Genomic DNA, 23,568 nt, shown 5'->3' on the forward strand with positions numbered 1-23,568 from the left:
TCGCGACTACTATCTTTCCTGCAAACATCCAACGGACCCCCATCGACTGCACTCTACCTGTAAATATATGGGTGTATATATATATATATATGTGTGTATATCCCACTCCGCCATCAGCGGAGCACTAAACCCGACGCATATACAGAGTCTTCGGCAGTGCATAAGAGGCGCGCCTCGCGCGAGTATAGACCAGACTGCTGGAATGTCTGGCCATCAACCACCTGTAAGATTCCTGATGGCCATGCCGCTGCAGCGCAGCTCGTAGACAAAATAGGCAAGTCGTTTTACCTCTTTCCTCGCGTATATATTGCGAGATACCATACTCTCTTTTATCTGCGCAGAGCCGTGAGGTAAACAACCGTTGTTTACTTGTCTCGCGCGCGCTTTGGCCCTGTGGGTAGTGCTTTGTTGAATTTCGTGTCGACTTTTCTCCAGGTACCATGGCCCAGATCACCAAGTCCAGCATCGATGGCCTGCCCAAACATTTCGTCTCCGCTATGCGGACCCTCTTTGATATTATGGATGACCAGAATACGGGTGAGTTTTTACGTTTGTTTTATGACGATGCCTACTCTGTGTGTCTGTGTGTGTATTTGCATTGTTTGCGGTGTATGTTCAGGGTACGTCAACTACGCGGACATCGAAGCGCGTTGGCGAGACGACGGTGCATCCGGCTTACCAAAGGGAGTCTTGGATGGTTTGAAGAAGGTGACTCCACCAAATGGTTTGCTGTCGTTCGAGAGGTTCTGTGCGGGCCTCAAGATATGTCTGCTGCATGCGCAGGCTGACAGCGAGTCCAAGAAGCTCGATGCTGGCCAACCAAACAGACCTCCCTCTGCTCCAGTCCTTGAGAATCAAAGCAAAGCTGCTTGGACTTCTCCGAACACAGCTACTATAAGGCCAAATAATGTTATTTCGCAGCAAAGAACGCTCAGTATGCCACAGCTGCCAGGTAGAAAAGAGGGAAATCCACAGTTTGATGTAGATTCAAGGATTTGCTCGGAGTCAAAGCTTATGAAAGGTGCGTATTTTGTATTATTAAAGCTTGAATTACTTGATTGTGCCTTTATTTGACAATGTTTGTGCAGCTTATGGGCCACCAAAACCTCCTCGAACTGGTGCAGCTCTTGATAGCAGAGTTTTAAATGCAGACAGGAGTTTTGACAAGTCTGAAATTCGTACGGTACTTCAGAATTGGCAAATGGGCAGATTGATGGGTGGAGAAAAAGGTTCTGACAAACGTCAAATACCTGCTGCCAAATATCGACCGGATCCAAACACTTTACTTCATCCAGCCAGGGTGTTAGGTGATGGAAAAGCCATAGATATGCAAAATGCCCAGCAGTTGGCCTTGCAAGCACAAAACAAAAAATCACCTAGTCGACGTAGAGAGCCAAGGCGACATACCCTACAGAATGGTATTGATTACAACATGGTAAAGCACACTTTCATCAAAGGTTTCCCAATAAAACACTATAAAGATATCATTTTTATGAGAGGTAGAGTTTGGGAACCTTACTTAATCCATCAAATTTTCGATTGGTTGGATACATGAATAATTCTTATTTTACAGATGAAAAGGATGAAGCAGATAGAACAGGAAAAAGATGTACTGCTCCAAGGTCTTGCGGCAGTTGAAAAGGCAAGAGATTGGTATCACAAACAAATTTCAATTACCCAAGAGAAAATTAAGCACTTGGGACAAATGGGTTCACACGTGGTAAAACTTATTTAACGATATTTATAATTTGTCACTCTCAATTTATAAATCGACTTCTTTATGAGAAAATGATTAAATTTTTAGGAGCAATGGACTGAAGCACAGCAGGAAAGATTGGAACTGCAGAGAGCAAGAGTACTTGAAGTCAATCGGCATCTAGCTGCTCTGATAAGTAGTTGGGAAAGAGGCGGACTTCCTCTTCACATGAACTTAGCATTCCTGAGTACCCCAACGTCGGCGCAACTACAAACCGATATGATGTCCAGATTAAAACAGCAAAATCACAGGTTAACAGAGGTGCGTGAAATTACTTAAAAAAAAAAATACTTGTGTTTATATTCCTGAATGTTTAGTGTAATATGCAAAAACTTTACAGGAGGTCAGCAAGAAGAGTCACAGAATAGCTTTATTGGAGCAAGAGAAAGACGGCCTCATGCGGGAACTGTACGACCGCCAGACGGGAATCGTCCAATCGAGAAGATCTACAATGATTCACGAGCAGCATGATCAAACATTCATGTAAAGTACTATTCAAGTACCTACGCTTTTCAGAAGATATAACAAGTGCTATTATTTAGTTTTAAGAATACAAATAGAGTAAAAAAATTTATTTTTCCAGAATTTAAGAGAGCTGAGAGAAGGTGCATTTATCGGGATGAAATTGCTCAATGAAATTTCTTCAATGAGAGTGATCACGAAAAGAGGAGTTATACTCGGTACATTAAAGGTCGATTCCGACTTCTAACATTACCTTAACGACTTATATTTGTATATCGGTAAAAAAATATATTGTAAAATACATCTGTTACTGCGGCCTGCCACCGTATTTTCATCAAATTTTATGATATTTTTTAAGATTTTTATAGTATTTTACGAGTTGTATATCTTGTATTAAGATAATATTTTATACGTCGCGACAAAATTATTGTTTTATATAACAAGGCGCGAGCCATTAAACTAACGCTGTGAAATCGATCCATCCAATTGTTCTAATTAAGCATGATATTGAAAAATTATCTCGTTACATATATTTTTTCAATAAATTATTATCATCGTTCCACTGTAAACCAAAGCAGGGTGCTTTCTTTTCAATCGACAAACCTCATTCGACACGCCTTTCAAATGCGGAAGCATCGCGGCAAAGCCAAAAAGAAAATAGTTCAAAGAAATCAGATCGTTCCAAATAATTGCGCTAGATGTCAAATGTCATCGCGCCTCTATCCTGCGACGATAAAGCTTCCGCTTCTGCACGAGCGAAGCGATAAAATGCGCTTTGTATATAAACTTTTTCACGATTATTAATTAGAAAATCACTTTGGCGAGGCGATAAAAAAGCGCGCGTGTCCGTTGAAAAATCTAACTCAATCCAGTATAAGAGCGTAGGAATTCAAGCGCTAAAAATTACCATAGCAGCGATGCGAGGGAAAATGAGTGAATAAGTAACGCACATCCAACACCGGGGAGCGCAACGAAAATAAAGAAACGACCGGCGCGCAGCTGAGAGTCGAGAAGAAGGAAGGGGCGAGACGAATTCAAGTGAAGAAGATTGAGGAGAAGGAAATTCCTGCAGATGCGCCCAAAGTGTGCAGCAGCAGCAGTAGCATCGCAGAGTAGGGAGAAATCTGGCATTCGTGTGTTATCTTGCTCTCGTGCGACGCGTGCAGCTGAGGTCGTTTTGTTGCACCCCACGCGCCGCCGTTCCTTCATTTCTTCTTCTTCTTCGCTTTATGCTGAGAGCTTTCAGTTAGTCGCTTTCCGTGCTCCGCTACGTCGAGATCCGCGCGTGCTGTTGTTGTCTCTTTTTATATACTCCTACTCATAGTTTATTTTTTAGAGTTATCGACAGTCGCGCGGTTCTTGAACCATACACTTTCTGTTTTCCCGATCGGACGGCTGATCGTGAGCTTATCTCGACACAGGCCTACTGCAGAGCTTTTTTTTTTTGTAAGATTGAGAGTGTCGGTCAGTTCGTTTAGGGGGATAACAAAGAGGCGACTCTTTACGCTGCAGCCGGTGTCTGATGAAGCTTTAGTGGTGCAAGTGACACGCGGCAAGTATTATTACTTTATATGTATGCGGTTTTGGACGGAGTTTTATTGATTTGTATTCTTTGAAAAATCATTTTTCTGTTTTAATTTTTCTTTCTTTGTAATTCGGCTTATGTAAATATAAGCTACAAGCGTAGAAACGATGATATTCGTAAGCTACAAATTGTGCGGACGGAGTATAATGTAGAGAAGCGATAAAAGGGTTTTTGTGAGCCGGCAGCATTATATTCTGTTACAATTTCTTACGCTCGTAAAGCTGCGACCTATGACCCAACTGGTGAGCCCGCTACGCTGACTTATCGTAGTGTACCTACTTATTTCAGATCACTAAGTTCGACGATCTTTCTTATCTGTGTGTCTTTGTCGCGCGAATTTGCGAATACACTGCCATGCGGGGACTTGCGCTGCTGTTTGTTATTTTTTTCATCACATTATTAGGTATTTATAACTATGAATAATTATAATCTCGATTTTATTTTGTAAGTTAATCTGGCGGCTCTCGAGCATTCACGATGAGTTATTATAATGAGAATGATTAATCATTTATCTGCTACTTGTTAACGTATAAGATAATTTTGTTACTTTATCAAATTATGAAAATGTCGTATAAACTTGATTATAATAAGGTAGTGTTATTAGTGACATTAATCTAAAATGCCAAATCTAGTCGTCTGTAATTTTCATAATACAAGAACGTGTGTTATTCTGGACGATATTTACGCCACGGAAACTAGTACAAAATATTGGTAATAACTAAAATCAAATATCAGATTCCGTGGAAAACCCTCAAGGCCTACACCGAATCTATAAGAACGAAATAATTTCTCAATCACATAAAAATTCCCCGAGGAAAAACCTATAAAGATACACTTAATCCGAAATCGGCGACTATATCTCGTACGTTGAACCAGTCGTCGCATCGGTCCATACGAGTTATCTCCTTCGTCGCGGGAAGTGCCGTCGTACACAGCGACAATCGCCCGGATGCGATCGTCGCGTATACCCTTCCCTCGTCCTTATCGGTTTCTCCTTTGCCTATCTTTTAGGGCGGCCGATACGAGGAAAACCGTAGGAGAGGCGAACATGCGATAAAGCAGACGCGACCGTTATCTCTATATGTCTCTCTTGACCGAATGTACGTTTAATCAATCTCGTAATTATAAAGAATTCGTCGTGGCGATATCGAGAGTCGAATTTGTTCTGCGTTTTGTATAAAGTCGAGCCTGATGACGGACGTTCGGAAATTTTGCAGAGACGCAGACATGCGAGCTCGACAAAATGGGCAACGGATGCAGGATCTTCAACGGTCAGTGCTCCTGCGGTTATGGCTGCAAATCTGAATTCAGATATCCGAACATGGATGAGTGCAGACTCGCGATCGCCGGTAATAATACGATTTGCTTTATTGAGAGACAGAGAGAGAGAGAGAGAGAGTAATTTTTGAATGATGAAATAATTTGAAATTAAAATGTGGTATTCTGGTTGTGAATTATCGCAGGAGGACGACATAATGCCTGCTTCAGATCCACGACGTGTCTACACGGGGGCAGTTGTCTTCAAATCACATCCGATCCTGGTTTCAAATGCCTCTGCGAGGGAACTGGCTTCTTTGGACCTAAGTGCGAAAGTCGTGAGTTCAAAGAATAAATTAAATTTTAACGAAAATATAAATGAAAATTACTGTAACGTGATCTGATTTGCAGCGTGTCCTGGACCTGCAAACACACATTACCGAGGACCTTTCCCGTACGAGTGCGTCGTCATATAAAGAGAAATAAAAGATCCATCAAGACGTTATTTTTTTTTAAACAAGACTATTTACTTCCTATTGGAATTAATGCTCTAGATTTAAAGCTTTTGTACATAAAATATAGATATACATGACTGGAAAATACCAAAAAATTGAAAAATAATAAACGTGTATGCTGGTTTTTGTAAATAAGGTATAATAATATTGATTTTTTTGGCGTGAATCAAAGGACATTTTTATACAAAATGGTACAATGAAATCGATCGATTTGGAGGTATCGATTTTCACGTGATGTGTGAGTATACTAATGACACTGTTTGGTTTTATCTTGTTCATTCTGATGCTTCCAATGTTTATTCACCAAAGGAGGATTTACAGTATGTTATGGTACGATGTATTTTTTTTGTTTTTTTTTTGTTTTTCTCTTCGAATCTATGGGGCACAAGATGATAACAAGCGCTAAACTTCATTTTTCGCGAGTGTGCTTGTTTTTGTTGTTTTTACAATTTGCAATGTCATACATTCGCCTCGTTTGTGTCTCCCGTTTACGCTATTTTCGTTCGAGATTATACAGAAATTCTACCATCGTTTACGCTCGGTTTGTCCCCCCTCCCCCTTGTTTTTGTGTTTTTATATATTCATGTGCTTTTTTTCTCATCCTTTACAATAGTCGCCGACAAACGATGGTAAGATTTCAGATCAAAATGCAATCATTCAGCATGATCCTCTACTCTCATTATTATTCGTTTTTTTTTTTACTTCGAGTAGACTTTGCGTCTTTCGTTACTTTCTCACGACGTTTCCTCTTACGCTTTTTCTTTCTAGTTTGGTTGTCAAATTAAAGATTTCAACGGAAAGGTTTGTATAACTCTAATTTGATTTTACAACACGACATTGCATCAGGAACTTAACGACAGACTCGTGCAGGTGCGCGTACGAGCGTTTCGAAGGATTTTCGCTTGCGACTGGTTGTCGTCTTGTGTATAGTTTTGCTTAAGTTTCGTAACAACAGTCTGACTGAAAAAATGCTCATACACGCACGCGCACCCCAGGCTTTTATTTAAATTCTCATCTTTTTCTCTTAATATACTCTCTCGGACCAGTTGCTGCCCGGCGTAATGTCTTTTTTACAAGTTTCGTTTTTTAGACATCACACGTCGACAAAATCGTCGCCGACACATATGCGTATAGAGATTCTACTTCTCCCGACACCTCTTTCGTTTGTTCCGTTATTATATTCGAAGTTTCATTTGATTTCTTAGCGCTTCTTTACGCGAGCGCGCGTTGGCAACGCTCGATTTATTATTATTATTTTTTTTTTTTAAATTATTTGTCATTCTTCAGAACTCGCTTTTCTTGGGTAGAAAAAAAAGTACGGTTCGAAGAAATCATAACGTAAAAAATAGTATCAACATGTACGTATATTTTTATAAAGACAGACAGGACAAGTTTCATTGTCGCAAAAATTACAAACAGACGACAGCAGTGCGACCTGCCCTTTTTTATACTTTTTTTTATATTTTTTTGAACGCTAAAGCCCGTGCCTACACTTTTCTTCGTTACTCTTTTGATGGTACTCTCGTTATTTTTTTTTCTTTCTAACGTGTACCCGCATATTTCCTGCTGCACGCTGTCCGTTTTTGTTCCTATTTTCCATTCATTTTTTTCTGACTTAAAACACTAAATCGCTTCCGAAATCTTCAAAAAATGAGCCTACGTATGACAATTTCACAAATAATTAACAATGTTTGGCGATCTCCTTCCACGATTTCAATTAATTTAATAACTAGTGTTTGCGTGTGTTTATTTTGTTTATCTCTGTTTTTTGTATGTACGATGAGAAGATAAAACACTCTTCCCTCGAATAAAAATAAAAAAAATATAGACTCGTTGTCCAATTCGTCGCCGCCGACTATGCGCGTTGTCGTTACACAATATTTTGTATTTGTTACAATAAAGTGTCTTAGATTTGGCAAATGTTCTTAGTTTCGCGTTTCTTTCACCTAATAATAAAATTATAATGATAATAATATTAATAATAATAATAATAATTATTTATTACAATAATCTCGGCGTCGACGCGTGCATGGACGAAAATATAGGTAAAGTAGGTTTGCAATCCGAGGTTATGTCTTCTTTCCCTCCATCCTCACTCGTTAGGTACAACGGTTAACATTATTCTGCGATGGCACCTGGTATGCGCTGCATCCTCTCTTGACTAAAGCCGCGAGTCCCGTCCGGACCCTTGGGCTGCCTGACTACGGTTAACTTCGGTCCAGAGTCTTCTAAAGAAACGGTGCGCAGCCGACTGATCAATCTTTCTGGCCGTTGCATCACTGCCTCACTGTAAAAGCAAAACATGTTTTCTAGAAGTTATCTACGCAAATATTTTTGAAGTACTTATAAATAAAAAATTCGGAAACTTACCTCAAACGAACGACGTTACATGCCGAAGACTTTCCAGAACGCTGATTGGTAACCAGCACGAACTCAACTTGATCGCCAGGCTTCAGCTTGGCGTCATCGCAGACTTCGCTCATGTGGAAAAAGAGCTTCTTGCCCTCATCGACCTCGTAGGCGAGGAACCCGAAGGGGCCTTTGACCGCGTCGACTGTGGCTCGGCGCTTTTTCCTCACGGCGACGATATTGGTGGCATGATTGTCCGAGTCCACCTGGAATTGCACGGGATCGCCAGTCTGCAGGAGCTCGCGCTTGTTCCCTAGGCCCATAATGCCGAACTCGTATTCAGGTGTCTCCTCGTCTTCTGTCGTTGGATTGACCTTGATCAGGCCAGCATACTCCACCTGATCGGGGTTTGCGCTGCGCAGCGGACGGATTACGGTTCCGTCCAGGACCTCAGCATTGACGCTCGGTCGCGGGATGCTACCTTTCTCTAGCAGTCGCACCGACTCTGCGGCCGTACAGCCCCCGGCCCCACCACGATTGTTGCCCGTACTTATGTTGCACTCAACGTCGGCGCCCAATTCCAAAGTGCTTGCATCTCCGTCAAAATTACTACAAAAAAGAGTTACATTATTTTGACATTTTTAAACGAGTTTCTACAAAAAAAAAAGTATCTACTACGTACCTATAGTGAAAAAATATTTCTTTATCATGATTTATTGTTTCAATAAAACCAAAGCCGTCCTTCAGAGCCGCGATAAAGCCTTGAATCAATTGTCCAGTGCCAGCTGATTTTTTGTTGCCATTATGATTTTGAACCTTTTCTCCACTGGGAGTCAGGAGAGAAATATCTACAGCAACGAGTTCTTTATTTCGTTTTACTTGGCAGATACTGAACTGTACCTACGATCACGAAAATTAATTGCGTTTATGTATGTCTTGGTATAAACGTATTAGTAACGTTTATTTATACTCACTTTGTCATTCATTCTCGGAACATTTTTAGATTTACAATCTTTTGTAAAGAAAATAATGTTTTGTTCTAAATCGTCTTTGAGGTAGGCTATTAGTCCAGGGTCGTTACCATTGGTGTCTTCGATTACTTTTCCCAGAACATCAGATTCTATAATAGTTTCAAACTGAACACTTCCGGTTGGCAAGTGCTTCAATCGAATTCCGCTTTGTCTCGTGTTCGAAAATGATGAAGAAGGGTCCTAGGAAACATACGGCAGATTCTGAGTAAAGTTGGTTATGGCCAAAATACCGAAGCATTTGACAGGAATACTACATTACCTGTATAACCGTGAATTCTACTTCATCACCAACGCTTATTTCTCTATCAACGTCTAGCACCTCATTAAAATGAAAGAAGAGCCTAGCATCGCGATCAACACAACGAATAAAGCCAAAACCATCCTTTAAGGAAGCGATAATACCCTGTTCGCGTCGCTCACCGGATACCTCAAATGATTCAGGCAATAAAGAAATTTCCGTGGCTCTCTTTAATTGATCTCTAGTATCTGTTGCAATTCTAAACTGAACCCAATCTCCGTGTCTGGAAATATTTAGATGTAAATTAATTCAAGTCCTTAAAGCATTATCCATTGAGAAAATTATAAAAAATTCAACTCACTTCAAGGTAAAATCACCCTTTTGATCTTTGTCACCAAAAGGCACTTCAACTTCCGAGTGATCAGGTGCTCTATAACGAATGCGGCCTGGTAGCGGATCATTTTGGTGTCTAGCTGAATTACCCCTTTCAAGTGGTTTCAAAACTTGTCCTTTAATAACTTCGTCGCTGATTTCCTCGAAAATAATAGATCCTGGTGGCAACTTTGTTATATTACACGCTACTTCTTTGCCCTGAAAATGCATTAAACAGATTTTTTAAATAACTGTGGTAAGCGATAATTCACATGCAAAATCAATATACTTACGTTTCTAGTTTGTATGATAAATTCAACATCATCGCCAAGCCTCAGTTCATCTTTCATAGACTTTGCTTCACTAAAGTGGAAGAATATTTCTTTAACAACATCGGCTCGCTCGATAAATCCAAAACTTTCTTTCATTGAACATACGACCCCACGATAACGGACAGGATGGGCTGGGTTCTCTAATCTGACGTGGCAAGCTCCTAAGTTTCCACTGATGAAAAAAAATTCGAATTATTCTATTGAAAAGTTCTTTGAAAATAATCTTTCTCGAGATACGTACCGATGATTTGTAGCAATTGTAAATGATACTTTATCGCCGTTACGCAGGGTTACATTCCCCTCGACATCGTCTTTGGTATACGGTAGAAAAAAACATTCGCCCCTATTCTCGTAACTGATTCGACCCTGAGAATCACCATTTGCCTGCAATTCTGTTGTTACGTTACCCGTGACTCGTTCTTCACTCAAAACCTGCGAAACGATGAATTACGTTTATGAGTAACCTTGAAAACGATTCGATAGACGACTTTTTCTCGCATTGGACACTTACCACTTCAGGTGAGATTTTACTGACGGTACTCGCTATTGGTTTACCAGTTCGACGATCGTACGTCATTTCAAATTCTACGGGATCTCCAATTTTCAGGTGCTCAATGTTACCGCTGAATTGGCTGAAGTGAAAGAACAACCTTGCTTGTCTTTCACAGCATTGAATAAATCCATACGAGTGCTGTTAATGTTAATAAATCATGTGATTAGAATGAGATGTAAATGTAAAATGCATAAAAAACGTTATCTTCATCACGTATCAGAAGAGAATATTACCAAAAGCTTTTCAATGATTCCAGTTTCACGTGTGCCCTGATTTGTGGACTGATCTGATTGGTAAGAAGAATTATTTGTAGTCACTGGCTCGCCTGAATTATTCACAATTCCTTCTAAACCAGTAAATGTACTAATGGGAAACCTCGCTGTACCGTTGCGAGGAGAAGTTTGTGCGCCTGAATAATTATTGAACGTTGTAGAATTCTTTCCACAAGCAGGAGGCGAGTCCATGTAGTCACCGCTGTAGTTGGTGCCATTTCTATAACTGTTATTTGCTTGATGGGTGCCACTGATGACTTTAGGACTTGGAATGGCCATGGACTTGTACTCTAATATCGCTGGGTCAGAGTTCATGATTGGCGGCTGGAAGGTTTTCCACTGAGGATTGTTGGACATGTCTCAAATTCTTTAGTATTTTTTAAGCTTATATTACTACCCCTCTCTCTCTCTCTTGTATTTTTTGTTTATCTGTCTCTTTGTCTTCTCGTTGCAGGTGATGGAAATGATCAGTCGAGCTTATTCTGCTGCCCTTAGTGTGTCGATGGCTTTGTCAGCCACCCACGATATTATATACTTATACTTAGAAATTTTAGTCTTTTCAATTATTTAAGTGTTAACATAGATATCACAGAATGGTTCTTGGTACCTTATATCTTCGTTTATTTATTATTTACGACTTTACGAGAACTTGACAAAGAGGAAGAAAGGCTCCTTGAAATGCCGCCAAAGAACTTTTGTTACCTTCCTCTTTTTCCGTTTGGGAAGTTGGAAGAAAGGCGATGATCTTGTCGCTGCTATTTGGTAGCTATTTCATATTTTTTACGTATCATCGATACCATTCATTGAAAAAGCACCGATCTTCAAGGCCAGCGACTTGTGACTTGTTGGCACTTTCCGCAATGCTGCAAACGCGATTATACGTATACGTTTTTGCTCCAGCCCCCGCAACAGTTTTGCAATATGTTATATTTGAACGTGTGATAGTATCAATTCAATAAAGCTAGCTCTATTGAATTTGTTCTTATCGTATATTACCAATTTCCTAAGAGCGTATAAAATTATCAGCACAATATTCATGTGTGCCAACGATGATACTTTCCATTTGCATGCATACGAGATTGTTTCATTAGAAGGCAACCGTATGCCCAACAACTCCGTTTTGATACGATCTCTTTAAAATTGCAGATAATCAAGGCATAACAGAGAAACAGAGAGATGAGAAAAACTACGTTTTTGTTCAGACATCAGTCATCCCTTATAAAAGGTGTACAAATCAGAAACTTTAAAAGATTTTAAAGGATAACTGTTGTTGACTTAAAAATCCTCAGATGTCTTCAATGTGTGCTGAGTGTGGTTGTGTCGTTTCAGTAATTCCTATATTGTCGTTTCCTTGTTCTTCGGCTTTGAAAAGTTGAATTTGTAATGAACGTTGTTTCAAAAATGTCCTAAACTAACAATTACACAAGCTGAAAACAAAAAAAGAGCGTATGTTTAATCGGAACAAAGGTTAAAGTCTCAATGCACTATGAGAATGTGGATCATGCCAGCTTTGGTCCCCCTGCTCGCTTTTCCTTTTTTAGGTCAACGTACATCCAGAACAAAAGTTCCGCTCATAATCGCGCTTATCTCACAATAATCCCAGCGTTAAAACAAACTGCATAACAAAAGCGAAAATAGCCTCTGCTCTATTTTGCAACGTATAACATACAGTAAACTCTATTCCCGACACATATTCTCTCGCTCGTCTTGGCCCCTCCGAGACTTTCGGAGTCGCGACTAAATCCTACGGAATCTTGCAACAATGATCTAGCAACGTTTAACCAATAAAGCTAAATTTCCAAACAGCAACAAATCCAACAAAAAAAGTCGCTTTTATTGAGCAATTCACGTCCAATCTGGATCACTTGACTCGTCGACCGAAGCTCATCGGGCCGCACGCTCGGAGCGACGACGTCGACGACGCTAGATGCGCGCGGAGGAAAAAGACCTCCTCGACCGCGTCCGAGCCGATATCTCCGCTCTGGCCCAGACGACGATTCACGCCGAGGAGGCGACGACGATTCCACGCACACACGCAGCGAGTTACGATAAAAATCCGTCGCGCATCGAATCGAGAGACTCCGAATTTTTTTCACGTCGTCCACCGAGGCGAGGGGTAGAGCGAGCGAGTGACGAGTGGCTTGACTCGACGATTAAATGCTGCCGTTTGAGAGGTTATCCGGAGACGAGGTCGACGCATTCGGGTAGACCGATTGGAGAGGAGTCGCCTCGAAGGTTTTTCGGACCAAAGCTGGCGATTTTCGGGGCGTGAGGAGACTCGGAAAACTCACCACGACACAGCACAGCACTGACGACATGCCGCCATGTTGAATGTCAACATTCAGCACTCGCACACTAGTTTTGTCTCCCTCCATCCGCCGGTTTCGCGATGTTGCCATGTGTTTTTTTCTCGATAGATCGTTTTAAATGGACTCACGGGCCAATCGCGTGGCGATCTCGAAGGAACGACACTTGCGCAATGCGGGGGCTCGGTTTTCAAAATTTTGTTGGAAAAATCAAATTTTCACTAACTTTGGTCGAGAGTTGACGGATAGTTTTGATTTTAAATCAAAATTGAGTTTTCGCGGTTGTTTGGATCTCGTAGACTTGGACGTGGAAGAGACTCGCGTGTTTGGAGGTTGGGCACGAGACGGGGCGGCAACAGCGTAAAACCTTTGAAAAAGTGGACAAAAACATGACAAAAATAGCGGATAAATGGAAAAAGCTGATATTGGAATGGTAGGCTCTGCGGGAAAATCTCGTGTGAAGGCGAACGGTAAATAATAACGATGCGGAGAATAAATTTGATAATTTTTTTTAATCTAAGACAATGGAATTAAATGGCTTTACACTTCGATCATAAGTTATCAAATGCGTAGACGCGTGCTTTGCAAGCGAAATGAATGATAAATAGTTAAGAAATAAATGCTCCTTTTAATGCGCAGTTCTGCTGAGGTACAAAATATCTTGAAAAATATCTTATAAAAATTCAATTGTTCTCATTAAAGCACAATATTCATTATGACATTAGGTAATCATCGCACTAAGTCTGTCTGGTATTTAGATCTGGCATATTGCTTATGCAATGTTCTAAATAGTCATTCAGATTAATTACCATCATAATTATATAATAATTTACTAAGCCTCGGTGGACTCTTGCTGTTCGAACTTTGGATACTTTGCCTCGACATCCGACCACGTTATTTTTCCCAGCGACAAGTCTCTTACAACAGCCGGCAATACTTCCAGCTGCAAGGTAAAAAGATTAGCGTCAATCGAAATCTCGATTTTAAGTACGAAGGCGCTTTTTTGACAAGAAAAAAGTACTTACATTTATTCTGACTTGTCCCATGCTGTCTCTTTCTCTCAAAGTCGCACTATGGGGTTCCTTCAGGGTGTCAAAGTCGATGGTGATACCGAACGGTATGGCAATTTCGTCTGTTCTCGCGTACCGGCGACCAATACTGCCCGAAGAATCGTCAACTTTGTGCGATACGTCTACCCTCGTGAGTTCTTGAGCTATGATGATCAGAAGTTTTCGTGTTAAAAAAGAATAACTTTAGCGATCGTTAATTTTGAGGCAGTAACTTACATAATTTCTTGACAAATGGAGTGAATTCAGCGTTGGAACTGAGCGGCAAAACGGAGCATTTCAAAGGCGCGACAACGGGTGGCAAGCTGAAGTATCTCCTCTGTTCATCGCCATCCCTCATCTTGAAATTGTGCTCGAATACGGAGTACATGATACGACCGATACCGAAGGACGGTTCGATAACCGAGGGAACGAATTCCTCGACGTGAACGGTTTTCTGATACCGTTTAATGGTGATCATGTCTTTAGTAATTTTGTACGGAGCGTCGGACGTTTGCAATTCGTACTCTCCCTTCTCATTGAGATCCTTTTCTAGAGCGTCGATGTCTTTCTCTTCCAGTGCAGCCAGTGCATCTAAAATTACTTTCGCTTCTTTGCGGAAAGTTTTGCCAATGAGGCCGCGATTTGGCGCAGCCTCGCAAACATCAATGGTCTTGGGCTGGGGAAGTTTCTTTTCAGCGACCAATTTTACTCCTGTGGCTTTTGTGTGCTGTGTCAAATCGTAAGCTGACCTATAAATAAAAAATGCTATTATTGTACTTGTCACAAATTTTAGAATATAAAAATTAATATGTGTATTCACCTGTCAGCACATCCAACACACTCAACCCAACCATAAGAAGTCAGCAACTCTGCATCCCAGCAGTCACATGCATAATGGGCCATTTCATTTCCCATATGCTGCCTGAACCTCAGTTTCTTAGGGTCCACACCTACTTTTACAAGGAACTTTTGAATTCTAGCCATGAAGTAACCAAGGGTTTCATTGGCTACAAGGCCACTTTCAACAGCCTTGCCTATAGTCAAATATTCAGCACTTTTGCCATCCATCTGATTGCAGGCAGAATAGAGAAGCATGTTGGTGTCTTTGACAGAGTCGAATTTGTGATGACTCTTGTCAGAAGGATCACAGAAATGTTCAATTTCTGCCATGGTGAATTCTCTCACTCTGATCAGTCCAGATCTTGGGGAAATTTCGTTTCTGAAAGAGTTTCCAATCTGAGCAGCAGCAAATGGCAATTTTTCTTGATTGAATTCAAGCAGACGTTTAAAATTGACAAAGATGCCCTGAGCAGTCTCTGGTCTCAAGAATCCCTTGATCAGACCGGTTGGCCCAATTTGTGTACCAAACATCAGATTGAATTCAATGGGTTCAGTCAAATCATTTTGCGTGATGGGAGATTTCATGTTGAACTTCTTAAGTACAGCTCCCATCTCTTCCTTGGTCATGCCATCAAGTCTGATTACTATGTCCTTGCACTCCTTCTTGGTCTCCTCTGTTGTCTTCTTATCTGCGCAGACCTTCTCCAGATGTGCCTTTATCAAGTGATCCAGTCTAAAGCATTCTCCATTCTTCACATCTTTGACCATCAAGTCTGCAAATCTCTCCACATGGCCAGAGGCTTTGAGAACAGATTCTGGAGTTAGGATGGAGCAATCTACTTCTAACATCTGTTCCTCCAGAACGAAAAAGTTTCTCCACGCGCTGAGGAGATTTGCTTTGAAGGCACAACCCATGGGACCAAAGTCATACTGTCCAGTTATTCCTCCATAGATGGCAAAAGACTGGTCGTAGAAGAATCTGCGCTTCAAGAGATCTTCCATCCTGGCCCTATCAAAAGTGGCTGCATCAGGAACCAAAGACAGCTCCTTGTCTTCCAGGACCTTCTTACGCAGCTTGAGCTCTGCCACAGCTTTCTTGATGTCCAACTCTGGGGCTCCATCAGCTTTGAGCTTGCGGACCAGATCTCCCTGAAATTCATTTTTATACATAAATATCTTGCCACTTATTTGCATTCAATTCAAATTGTTTTACTGCTTTAGCATTCGCTTGTCATCAATGAATAATCAAAAAGTCAAATCATAGTTTTGTTTAGATATGACATGATACAAAACAAAGTGAACCCTTCAAAACAATGAATTGCTCCAAAGCCAATGAGCTACAGTAAACGTCAAATCCATCTATAAAGCAATAAAATAGAAATCAAAACAGAAGGTCTTGTCAAACGCCATAAACCCGCTAATTGAGTCATGCAAAAGCACGTGTACCGCCGCAGTACAACACAGCAGCCCCTAAACCATATGGCAGAGCTCTACCTGCTCCTTGACGCTGGCTCTCAGCGGCGCCAACTCGGCTTCGATTTTCGGATCAGCCATGTCCAGGAAGACGTTGAGCTTGACCTTTCGATGCTTCTTCTTACTGCCCCAGACTACCGGAGCGACTGCGGCGTGACACTTTAACCTCGCGGTTAAGACAGGCGTCTGCTGTTGTTGCGCTGCTCGAAGCAGTGAGCGGCCGAGTCGCCAGCTGCAACCTAGGAGAACGCGCATCCGCAAGGTGATTTCCGCTGAGAAAGGGAGAGAGAGAGAGAGAGAGAGAGAGAAGAGCCGTACTTTCACGAAACTGAGCTGCACATGATTATTGCATGGATTGGCGAGTTACGTATATGATTAGGTAGAATTTCGAGAATGTGAGGTTAGAGCCCAGGGGCCCGGGGGTTGGGGGATACGGGGTTGGAAAGGTGTTCGCGGTTGGTAAGAGAGGATTCTGTTTCGTGCTTTTGAAGTATACTTGGGTGATAAGTTAAAGTTAAGTAGCGTTTAACGATGCACCTAACATGTGCTTTACATATGATAACGGGTAAAAAGGCAGTTGGTATATTCTATTTTTGAACAATGATAAAGAATTGACAGCGCGTATTATCACAGTGATTCACGGCTCAATATCATCGCTATAATAATTCATCGCATAAGCGATATAAAGTTACATTCGATGAAAGAGAAAAACGTCCTAAAAATAACCGAAAAACTATTCTCGATTCGATTCCCGTATCGAATTCGCCAAACTATAAAGCGCATCGGTACATACCTACATGCGGCGATTAAACAAGCTGTTTTTATTTTTAAATCGCCGATGACGTTCCACTGGCATTTATACAGTGCTGGGAGGGACTTCCCTCGGCATATCATATCAGCCGCGCCTCGGGCAAAAGTCCCTCGGTCAAACTGAAACTTCCGCCGAACTCGTCTCCCTTCCATAGATCCGCTCCTGTGTGTTTCTGGGATTGGTCGCGGTATCATCATTATAATCCAATCGCTCGGTGGCGCTGCTCTCTCCGCTCTCCGCGCATACAGCAGTTCAGTCGCTCGTACTCGACTGGGCTGGACCGTGTGTCAAAAAAAGGAGGAAGGGAAAATAATAGAGGTGTATAACGGGGCGCCCGAGGCACACGGCAACAGGCCAGAAGATATCCGAAGAGGAGCAAGATGTCACACCAGACGGGAATCAAGGGTGAGTACCGAGGTTTTCTTCGTTTTACGGACGCCACAGCCTCTTTGTTTTTGTGTCGTGGCTCTGTGTTTTATACACACTTGACGAGCTTCCCGTCCCTTTGTCATGAAAATTTTTCCACTTCTTTTCCTGCAGCCAACGATGCGCTCAAGAAGATCTTCGCCAAGTGCAGGGACGGCAAGATACGCGTTCTCAAGGTCTCCATCGAGAACGGTGAGTTTTATTAAATTCTAAATTCGTGACGCGTGATTCACTAGGCTTTAAATACAAAGGAAACAAATGATCTATTTTCGATAGCTTCCGGACGATGTTTTTTTCGTTCTTTATACTACCAATGGCCTACATTCTTTTTGTGAATGTTTTTTCAGTTTTTTTTTTTCTTCAATTTAATTGAATTGATCTGTGGATACTTACTGTTAATTCGTGTAATTGCTGATGATTAAGTTTATTACTGTATAGAGGAACTGGCCCCTTCCACCTCGTCGAAACCTGTTGGAAAATGGCAAAACGATTATGACAAGTTGATCAAGCCACTGATCGAGGAAAATCAGCCGGCCTACATTCTCTATCGCCTTGATACCAAGTCTCCTGATTCTGGCTACGACTGGCTACTTATATCCTGGTCTCCGGATACTGCTCCGGTCCGACAGAAGATGCTGTATGCCTCGACTAAAGCCACGCTTAAGCAAGAATTTGGATCAGCATCTATAAAAGAGGAACTCCATGGAACTGTACCTGAAGATATTAGCCTAGATGGATATCACAGACACAAAAGAAACGACGCAGCTCCAGCTCCCCTAACTACTGCCGAAGAAGAACTTGCTGAACTGAAGAAGACTACTGTTCATACTGACTATAGTGTTGAGACTAGACATCAGACTTTGAGTGGTGTTGCCTTTCCTGTAACGGACGAAGCTAAGCAGGCAATAACAGATTTGGGAAAAGGTGTTCATGAATACGTACAATTAAAGATTGATACAGAGGAGGAGAAAATACACTTAGTGATGGCGGGTGAGGTTTCCTTAGACAAATTACCAACAAAAGTACCTTCAGATTCTGCTAGATATCACTTGTACAACTTCAAGCATACCCATGAAGGAGATTATATAGAGGCTATAGGTGAGACTTGACTGTTGCCCTTTGAGTACACAATTATCTTATTTCTACTAACATTATTCTTTGGAATGTTTTCAGTCTTCATATACAGTATGCCTGGCTACAGCTGTACTATAAGAGAAAGAATGTTGTATTCATCGTGTAAGGCTCCATTACTGGAGCTCATTCAATCCTTAGGAGTGACAATAGCAAAAAAGGTGAGTATCATTTGAATTATTTTTCCTCTCAAATAGCACATTATTTACTGCATCGTGAATGGTCAATTGCATGAATGGGGATCAGATTCTAAAATCTTAAAAATCAATTTTGTAAGTATATTTACATAAAATAATAATTATTGTGACTAACCACAATTTAATAAAGTGTAAATCATCATATCAGAGGAAATTCGTAACTAAACGGAATAATCTAAATGTTTTAACTTTTACCAATCAAATATTTTAATTCATGAAAAAAAAATAGATTTTCAAAGATTTCCAGATGAATCTGTTACCTTCACAGATTATAAGCTCCACAGCTTCAAAGATAAGACGTGCTTTAAAAGTAGACTAGCTAGAGTGTGTTTTTTGCGGAGTGAAGTTTGCTTTTTCAATTGTTTGAGCCTTACCAAAAAAAAAAAAAAAAAAAATAGAAACCAAAGATCTAAAATTCTATTTCACAAAACTGCGCTCAATCGCAGTTGGAAGTGACTAGCGGCGAAGAGTTAGCTGACATGTTGGAAGACCCGCCGGTGATAAAAGGGACGGGCACATCGACGCCGGCGACACCGTCGACTCCTTGTGCCCCGCCGAACACAATAATCCAAAAGAAATCGAAGCCGAAGCGATCCTGCGTTTTAAGTTAACAGGCCTAATATTAACTCGTTGCCAATTGCGTCTCCCTCCAAGAGAGAAGAGACTCTAATAAAACTGTTCTCGATATGTATTTACCAAATGAGAGCGATTGAAAAAAAAAAGGGGAAAAAAAGAATTAACGAATAACGACAGAAAGAAAGAAAAAAAAAATGATGATATCGTCCAGAATTTCGGATTTCGAGCTTGTGATATAACGCGAATCTAATTCTCAGATTATATTTAAAAATGACAGCCTCCGAGGAGGTCGTATTTTTCTGAATCACACAAATTCCCAAGTTGATAATATATAGAAATAGTCGAGCAAAGTAATACGTATTGCAGTAAAGTGTAATAATAGAAGAGGTAGAGATCTAAATAATAACAGTGTATTTTTCTAAATTTTCGATGATAGTATTCTTTGGCAGTGAAAAATCTATTGACTCTTATATTTCAAAACAAATCTTTATATAATAACAGCCACATCTTTGCTTTGTGCGAGAGCCGATGGAAGGACAAGGAAATTATAATTTAGAGAATATAAGAAAGTAGTTATTTTTAAGGAGAAACCTGGAAAATACTTGGAAATCCATATAAACGGTGATATTATTACGAGATCCTGTGTGTGTAAGTCGACTAGAATTAATAGGCTTAGGAAAAGTCAGTTTTTATTTTGTTGTGAGATTTGTAAGTTTCTATCTCGGCCCAGTCGTCCGACTCGCCTCGAAGTTAAGTCCTTTGCACGAGTTATCTAGTATTAGTTTCTCTTATCATATGATAATCGCATATTGTTTCCTATGTTTGCTGTCAATCGAACGTTATCCACGTTTTTATTATAAATATACACCTTATTTTTTTCGCACAAAACTAAACGTATACGCCAGTGCCGTCGCAGATCGTACAAAATTTTCGTTCGCGGCAAAACTTTACCTTTGCTCGGCGAACAGAATTTCAATGACAAAAGTTAACGGAAAGTCTAGCGCACTGCCTCTCTAATTAGTTCCTAGTCTTAAAAAAAAAAACGTGATATATATACTTATACGTATAAGTTACGGGTACACGTGGTACTCGTTGATACTTTCAACGTTAAAACAAAGGCTTAAGTCGAGTTCGACGTCGGACCTTGATATATATTGTACGTGTACGAATTCGCTGCTGAGGACAGTTGAGTGAAGGACAGGTTGAGAGGTGTTCGTAATATAATATATTCAAAGACCAATTGTATCTTTTAATCTCAAAAATTTGATTTCCCGCGCGAAAATTCGATCGAGCGTTCTAAAAACCAAACGATTTAGAGAATAAGTGACTTTTTTAATATTTAGAAGAAAATGCGAAATTTCCAAAGATACGATATTATGAAACGTCCGTTTCGATTTTAAACAATAAATGTACGAGTACTTTGAGATTACAGAATGATTGTTCTTTTAAAAGTCGACCGATATTATCAATATATATTATTATTTCATCAGTATAGTTTTTGGTGAAATGCTGTTTATGTGATGAAGAAAAAAAAATATGGCTAAACAGTTAGGACTATATCTAAAATGCTTGAAGTACTGTAATCTGCACTTGCCTATTTTCTCTGTAGGCACTAATAATAAACTTATAGATACTGCCTAGAAAAAAATACGCTTCACACACGGAACAAACAAAAGTGACATTTGATCAACTGATGAGTTAAATTCAGTTTCGGTAAACGCGATTCTTGGAATCCCGACGATTGATGATGACGATTTATTTTTGTAAGACTACAAGATTTACGATGTGAACAGTTCACGTATTTTTTAAATGAAAATTACTCTATGACTACATACTGACAGTACACGTTTAGAACAATAAATGATAAAAAAAGTAAAAATTAGGATTTTATCTTTGATGACTTGATATTTGCGAATGAGTCGTAAAAATAATTAAATGTTTAGCTGGGGATTCAATTCAGAATTGAATGCAAAGTCTTACCATATTTTCTGAGAATCGCCTTTCACGAACGATTAAAAATGCTCAAAAAATGTATTCCAAAGAGAAAACTCGTTGTTTTCAGAACAATTTTTTTTTTAATTATTTTTGTTTTTTATAAACTATCACGTTTAGTGATGCTCTTCACGATGTTATTCAAGCATATTAAGTATATAGGTATATGTATGTATATTGTTTCCAATGCCAATGTAAAAATGATATATGACAGTGGGAAATCGTAATGTTTAAGACTGATACTGGCAGTTTTCCACTTACTTTAAGCTTTTTATGATATATAATGTTTAAGTTGTATTAATTATACCCTTATGAGCTTGTAGGAGAACTTACTAACATTCCAGATCTGTGAAATAGAAATAAGAATGAGTGTTTCGAGAATTACTTTTAATCGTTGCTATTTTTGCGCTTTTACCGATTTTCGTTTTTGAAGTTGCTATGCCGCTTTCTTCCCTTACAATTAACTCATTCGTATTTCTTTGTGGAAAGCTTTTAAAGTAGGTGGAAAAACCAAAAGGTAGCCATATAAAGAATGTGAAATTAAAGAGGCATTCTCTATTTTGTGTGATCTGTATTTTTTTAATAATAGCTTTTTATATATAACTCAAAGTTTTAAATCCATTGGTAGTTTTCCAACTAAACCGAAGCAAACTTCCCATTGTAAATGTCACGCAGAAGTAGATATTTCAATTAAAACGAATGATTTTTTCTGATTGAACACGAATTAACGTTGATGATTTTTGTAATAATAAGTCAGCGCATTTGATTGCCTGGGGCTGAATTATTTTTATTTTGACGAGAGCGACGTTTGCTCCAGGCCTATTATGTAACCAGTTTTACACTTGTTTATCAAGGAACCGTTATTTATGTGTAACGAGACGAGCAGAGTTCTGTTAATAATATAGATATGTAGGATTTCATCAGTTAAGGAAGCATTGTGAATGAAGATTTAATTGTATATCTTGCCAACGATACATCTAGTATCAAAAGTATAATAAAAAGCTATGCCATAAAACTGTAAGAAGAATTTGATTAGTTTTTTTTATTTGCCATTCTTCCTTTGTCACTCTATTGTTACTTTAGGCTCGATTTTCCAAGACAAGTCATCCACACGGTATGTAATAAAATCATAAGGATTAACTCATTTAAAACAAAAATAGTTTACAAAATAGGCCTGAAGTATTCGTCGATGGTTTTGAATATTCTGATAAACTTGCACTAATATAATTTTAACAAGTAGAGAATAATTTAGTCTTTGCATTTTTTTCTTTCTTATGTAGCTTGAAATAGATGATGGAATGGAACTGACGGAGGCTTTTCTACAAGATGAATTACATCCCAAAGTGAATTTGCACCGACCAAAGTTTGCCAAGCCGAAAGGTCCACCCAATAGAGGTGGAAAGCGCATTACAAAGGTTCAGGAAACTGAGCCCTCGGAATAATACATTTATGAGCAAAGACTGTCTCAATATTATGTACATAAAAGAATAATTGTGGGATTATTGTGAAACAATCAGGGTTAAGGGCTGTTGTTCGATTAAAAAGTGTTAATTTTAGTATATGAATTGTGAAGTATAATCATGTTCTTTACTCGTGAGTTAAATTAAATGATCAAGTATTTAAAGCTTTTAACAAAGTTTTGCAAAGTATTTAAAAAGAATTTTAACATTATATTTTTGAAAAAGTTTACAGTGTTCGATAATAATCAGGCCTATTCTGTAAGTGTGATTTTTAATTACTCCCTTCTGTAAATGAGTGCTCTCATCAAAATTAGCATCATTTTTTATTTAAAATACTAAGTAGTTGAACTCTATATGACTGTCTGAAAATTCAAGTATATGTATTACTCAAATGAAAAAAGTGAAATCACCGCTTAGAGTATTATAAATATAATATTGTATGCAAACCTGTGCACCGAATGATACTTATTAATAGTTAGATGAATATTTTTTTTCAATTTGGAGAATTTAAAATCTGACATTAATAAATTAAGCAGTAACATTAACTATAGGCCTGTTTTCTTGACACATTCCTGATTCAAACAA

The 23,568-nt window shown here is 39.5% G+C and overlaps 5 protein-coding genes across 8 annotated transcripts; 3 read left to right on the plus strand and 2 right to left on the minus strand.

Annotated features, from left to right (window-relative positions):
• Positions 1–4: 4 nt before the first annotated feature.
• On the plus strand, positions 5–2,792 carry LOC100123189 (suppressor APC domain-containing protein 2). Of its 2 annotated transcripts, XM_016982447.3 has the most exons (8): positions 5–274; positions 436–537; positions 620–1,021; positions 1,089–1,435; positions 1,574–1,720; positions 1,805–2,017; positions 2,097–2,239; positions 2,340–2,792. In XM_016982447.3, exons 2-8 carry the CDS (start codon positions 441–443, stop codon positions 2,344–2,346), a joined length of 1,356 nt encoding a protein of 451 aa, XP_016837936.1. In that variant the 5' UTR covers positions 5–274; positions 436–440; the 3' UTR covers positions 2,347–2,792. The 2 variants fall into 2 exon arrangements, with proteins under 2 accessions (XP_016837936.1, XP_032451926.1); XM_032596035.1 differs by lacking the exon at positions 2,340–2,792 and having other exon boundaries at positions 162–274; positions 2,097–2,243.
• A 113-nt stretch (positions 2,793–2,905) lies between these two features.
• On the plus strand, positions 2,906–7,071 carry LOC100123198 (neurogenic locus notch homolog protein 3). The gene is made up of 5 exons (XM_001606759.6): positions 2,906–3,770; positions 4,092–4,206; positions 5,021–5,152; positions 5,267–5,398; positions 5,472–7,071. Exons 2-5 carry the CDS (start codon positions 4,158–4,160, stop codon positions 5,534–5,536), a joined length of 378 nt encoding a protein of 125 aa, XP_001606809.2. The 5' UTR covers positions 2,906–3,770; positions 4,092–4,157; the 3' UTR covers positions 5,537–7,071.
• Positions 5,840–13,117, minus strand: LOC100123206 (cold shock domain-containing protein E1). 2 transcript variants are annotated; one of them, XM_032596032.1, is made up of 12 exons: positions 13,014–13,117; positions 11,719–12,149; positions 10,684–11,585; positions 10,409–10,588; positions 10,139–10,329; positions 9,859–10,069; positions 9,555–9,784; positions 9,215–9,476; positions 8,899–9,135; positions 8,607–8,824; positions 7,946–8,533; positions 5,840–7,862 (listed from the first exon to the last, which is right to left on the minus strand). In XM_032596032.1, the coding sequence occupies exons 3-12, from the start codon at positions 11,077–11,079 to the stop codon at positions 7,694–7,696; spliced, it is 2,682 nt and encodes an 893-aa protein (XP_032451923.1). In that variant the 5' UTR covers positions 11,080–11,585; positions 11,719–12,149; positions 13,014–13,117; the 3' UTR covers positions 5,840–7,693. The 2 variants fall into 2 exon arrangements, with proteins under 2 accessions (XP_032451923.1, XP_001606818.1); XM_001606768.6 differs by having other exon boundaries at positions 10,684–12,149.
• Positions 13,118–13,521: 404 nt separating this feature from the next.
• Positions 13,522–17,026, minus strand: LOC100123216 (glycine--tRNA ligase). The gene is made up of 5 exons (XM_001606777.6): positions 16,412–17,026; positions 14,898–16,066; positions 14,315–14,826; positions 14,054–14,241; positions 13,522–13,971 (listed from the first exon to the last, which is right to left on the minus strand). The coding sequence occupies exons 1-5, from the start codon at positions 16,643–16,645 to the stop codon at positions 13,861–13,863; spliced, it is 2,214 nt and encodes a 737-aa protein (XP_001606827.1). The 5' UTR covers positions 16,646–17,026; the 3' UTR covers positions 13,522–13,860.
• Positions 16,602–23,528, plus strand: LOC100123226 (twinfilin). Of its 2 annotated transcripts, none has more exons than XM_001606786.6 (5): positions 16,602–17,606; positions 17,742–17,819; positions 18,066–18,725; positions 18,801–18,919; positions 22,804–23,528. In XM_001606786.6, the coding sequence occupies exons 1-5, from the start codon at positions 17,582–17,584 to the stop codon at positions 22,963–22,965; spliced, it is 1,044 nt and encodes a 347-aa protein (XP_001606836.1). In that variant the 5' UTR covers positions 16,602–17,581; the 3' UTR covers positions 22,966–23,528. The 2 variants fall into 2 exon arrangements, with proteins under 2 accessions (XP_001606836.1, XP_003423949.1); XM_003423901.4 differs by lacking the exon at positions 22,804–23,528 and adding an exon at positions 19,402–22,550 and having other exon boundaries at positions 17,406–17,606.
• The last annotated feature ends 40 nt before the right edge of the window (positions 23,529–23,568 follow it).

This window comes from Nasonia vitripennis, chromosome 1 (genome assembly GCF_009193385.2).
Source record: "Nasonia vitripennis strain AsymCx chromosome 1, Nvit_psr_1.1, whole genome shotgun sequence".
NCBI lineage: Eukaryota > Metazoa > Arthropoda > Insecta > Hymenoptera > Pteromalidae > Nasonia > Nasonia vitripennis.

Bases quoted from the DNA above. Each gene is read 5' to 3' on its own strand.
- LOC100123198 (XM_001606759.6), top strand. From the start codon at position 4,158: ATGCGGGGACTTGCGCTGCTGTTTGTTATTTTTTTCATCACATTATTA. The intron at 4,207-5,020 runs GTATTTATAACT...GAAATTTTGCAG, and splicing joins TTTTTTCATCACATTATTAG to AGACGCAGACATGCGAGCTC. The intron at 5,399-5,471 runs GTGAGTTCAAAG...TCTGATTTGCAG, and splicing joins TGGACCTAAGTGCGAAAGTC to CGTGTCCTGGACCTGCAAAC.
- LOC100123189 (XM_016982447.3), top strand. From the start codon at position 441: ATGGCCCAGATCACCAAGTCCAGCATCGATGGCCTGCCCAAACATTTC. The intron at 1,022-1,088 runs GTGCGTATTTTG...ATGTTTGTGCAG, and splicing joins GGAGTCAAAGCTTATGAAAG to CTTATGGGCCACCAAAACCT. The intron at 1,721-1,804 runs GTAAAACTTATT...TTAAATTTTTAG, and splicing joins GACAAATGGGTTCACACGTG to GAGCAATGGACTGAAGCACA.
- LOC100123226 (XM_003423901.4), top strand. From the start codon at position 17,582: ATGTCACACCAGACGGGAATCAAGG. The intron at 17,607-17,741 runs GTGAGTACCGAG...CTTTTCCTGCAG, and splicing joins ACACCAGACGGGAATCAAGG to CCAACGATGCGCTCAAGAAG. The intron at 18,726-18,800 runs GTGAGACTTGAC...GAATGTTTTCAG, and splicing joins AGATTATATAGAGGCTATAG to TCTTCATATACAGTATGCCT.
- LOC100123206 (XM_032596032.1), bottom strand. From the start codon at position 11,079: ATGTCCAACAATCCTCAGTGGAAAACCTTCCAGCCGCCAATCATGAAC. The intron at 9,136-9,214 runs GTAATGTAGTAT...TATGTTTCCTAG, and splicing joins TAGAATTCACGGTTATACAG to GACCCTTCTTCATCATTTTC. The intron at 7,863-7,945 runs GTAAGTTTCCGA...TTGCTTTTACAG, and splicing joins TGTAACGTCGTTCGTTTGAG to TGAGGCAGTGATGCAACGGC.
- LOC100123216 (XM_001606777.6), bottom strand. From the start codon at position 16,645: ATGCGCGTTCTCCTAGGTTGCAGCTGGCGACTCGGCCGCTCACTGCTT. The intron at 16,067-16,411 runs GTAGAGCTCTGC...AATGAATTTCAG, and splicing joins GAGCCAGCGTCAAGGAGCAG to GGAGATCTGGTCCGCAAGCT. The intron at 13,972-14,053 runs GTAAGTACTTTT...TTTACCTTGCAG, and splicing joins TGGGACAAGTCAGAATAAAT to CTGGAAGTATTGCCGGCTGT.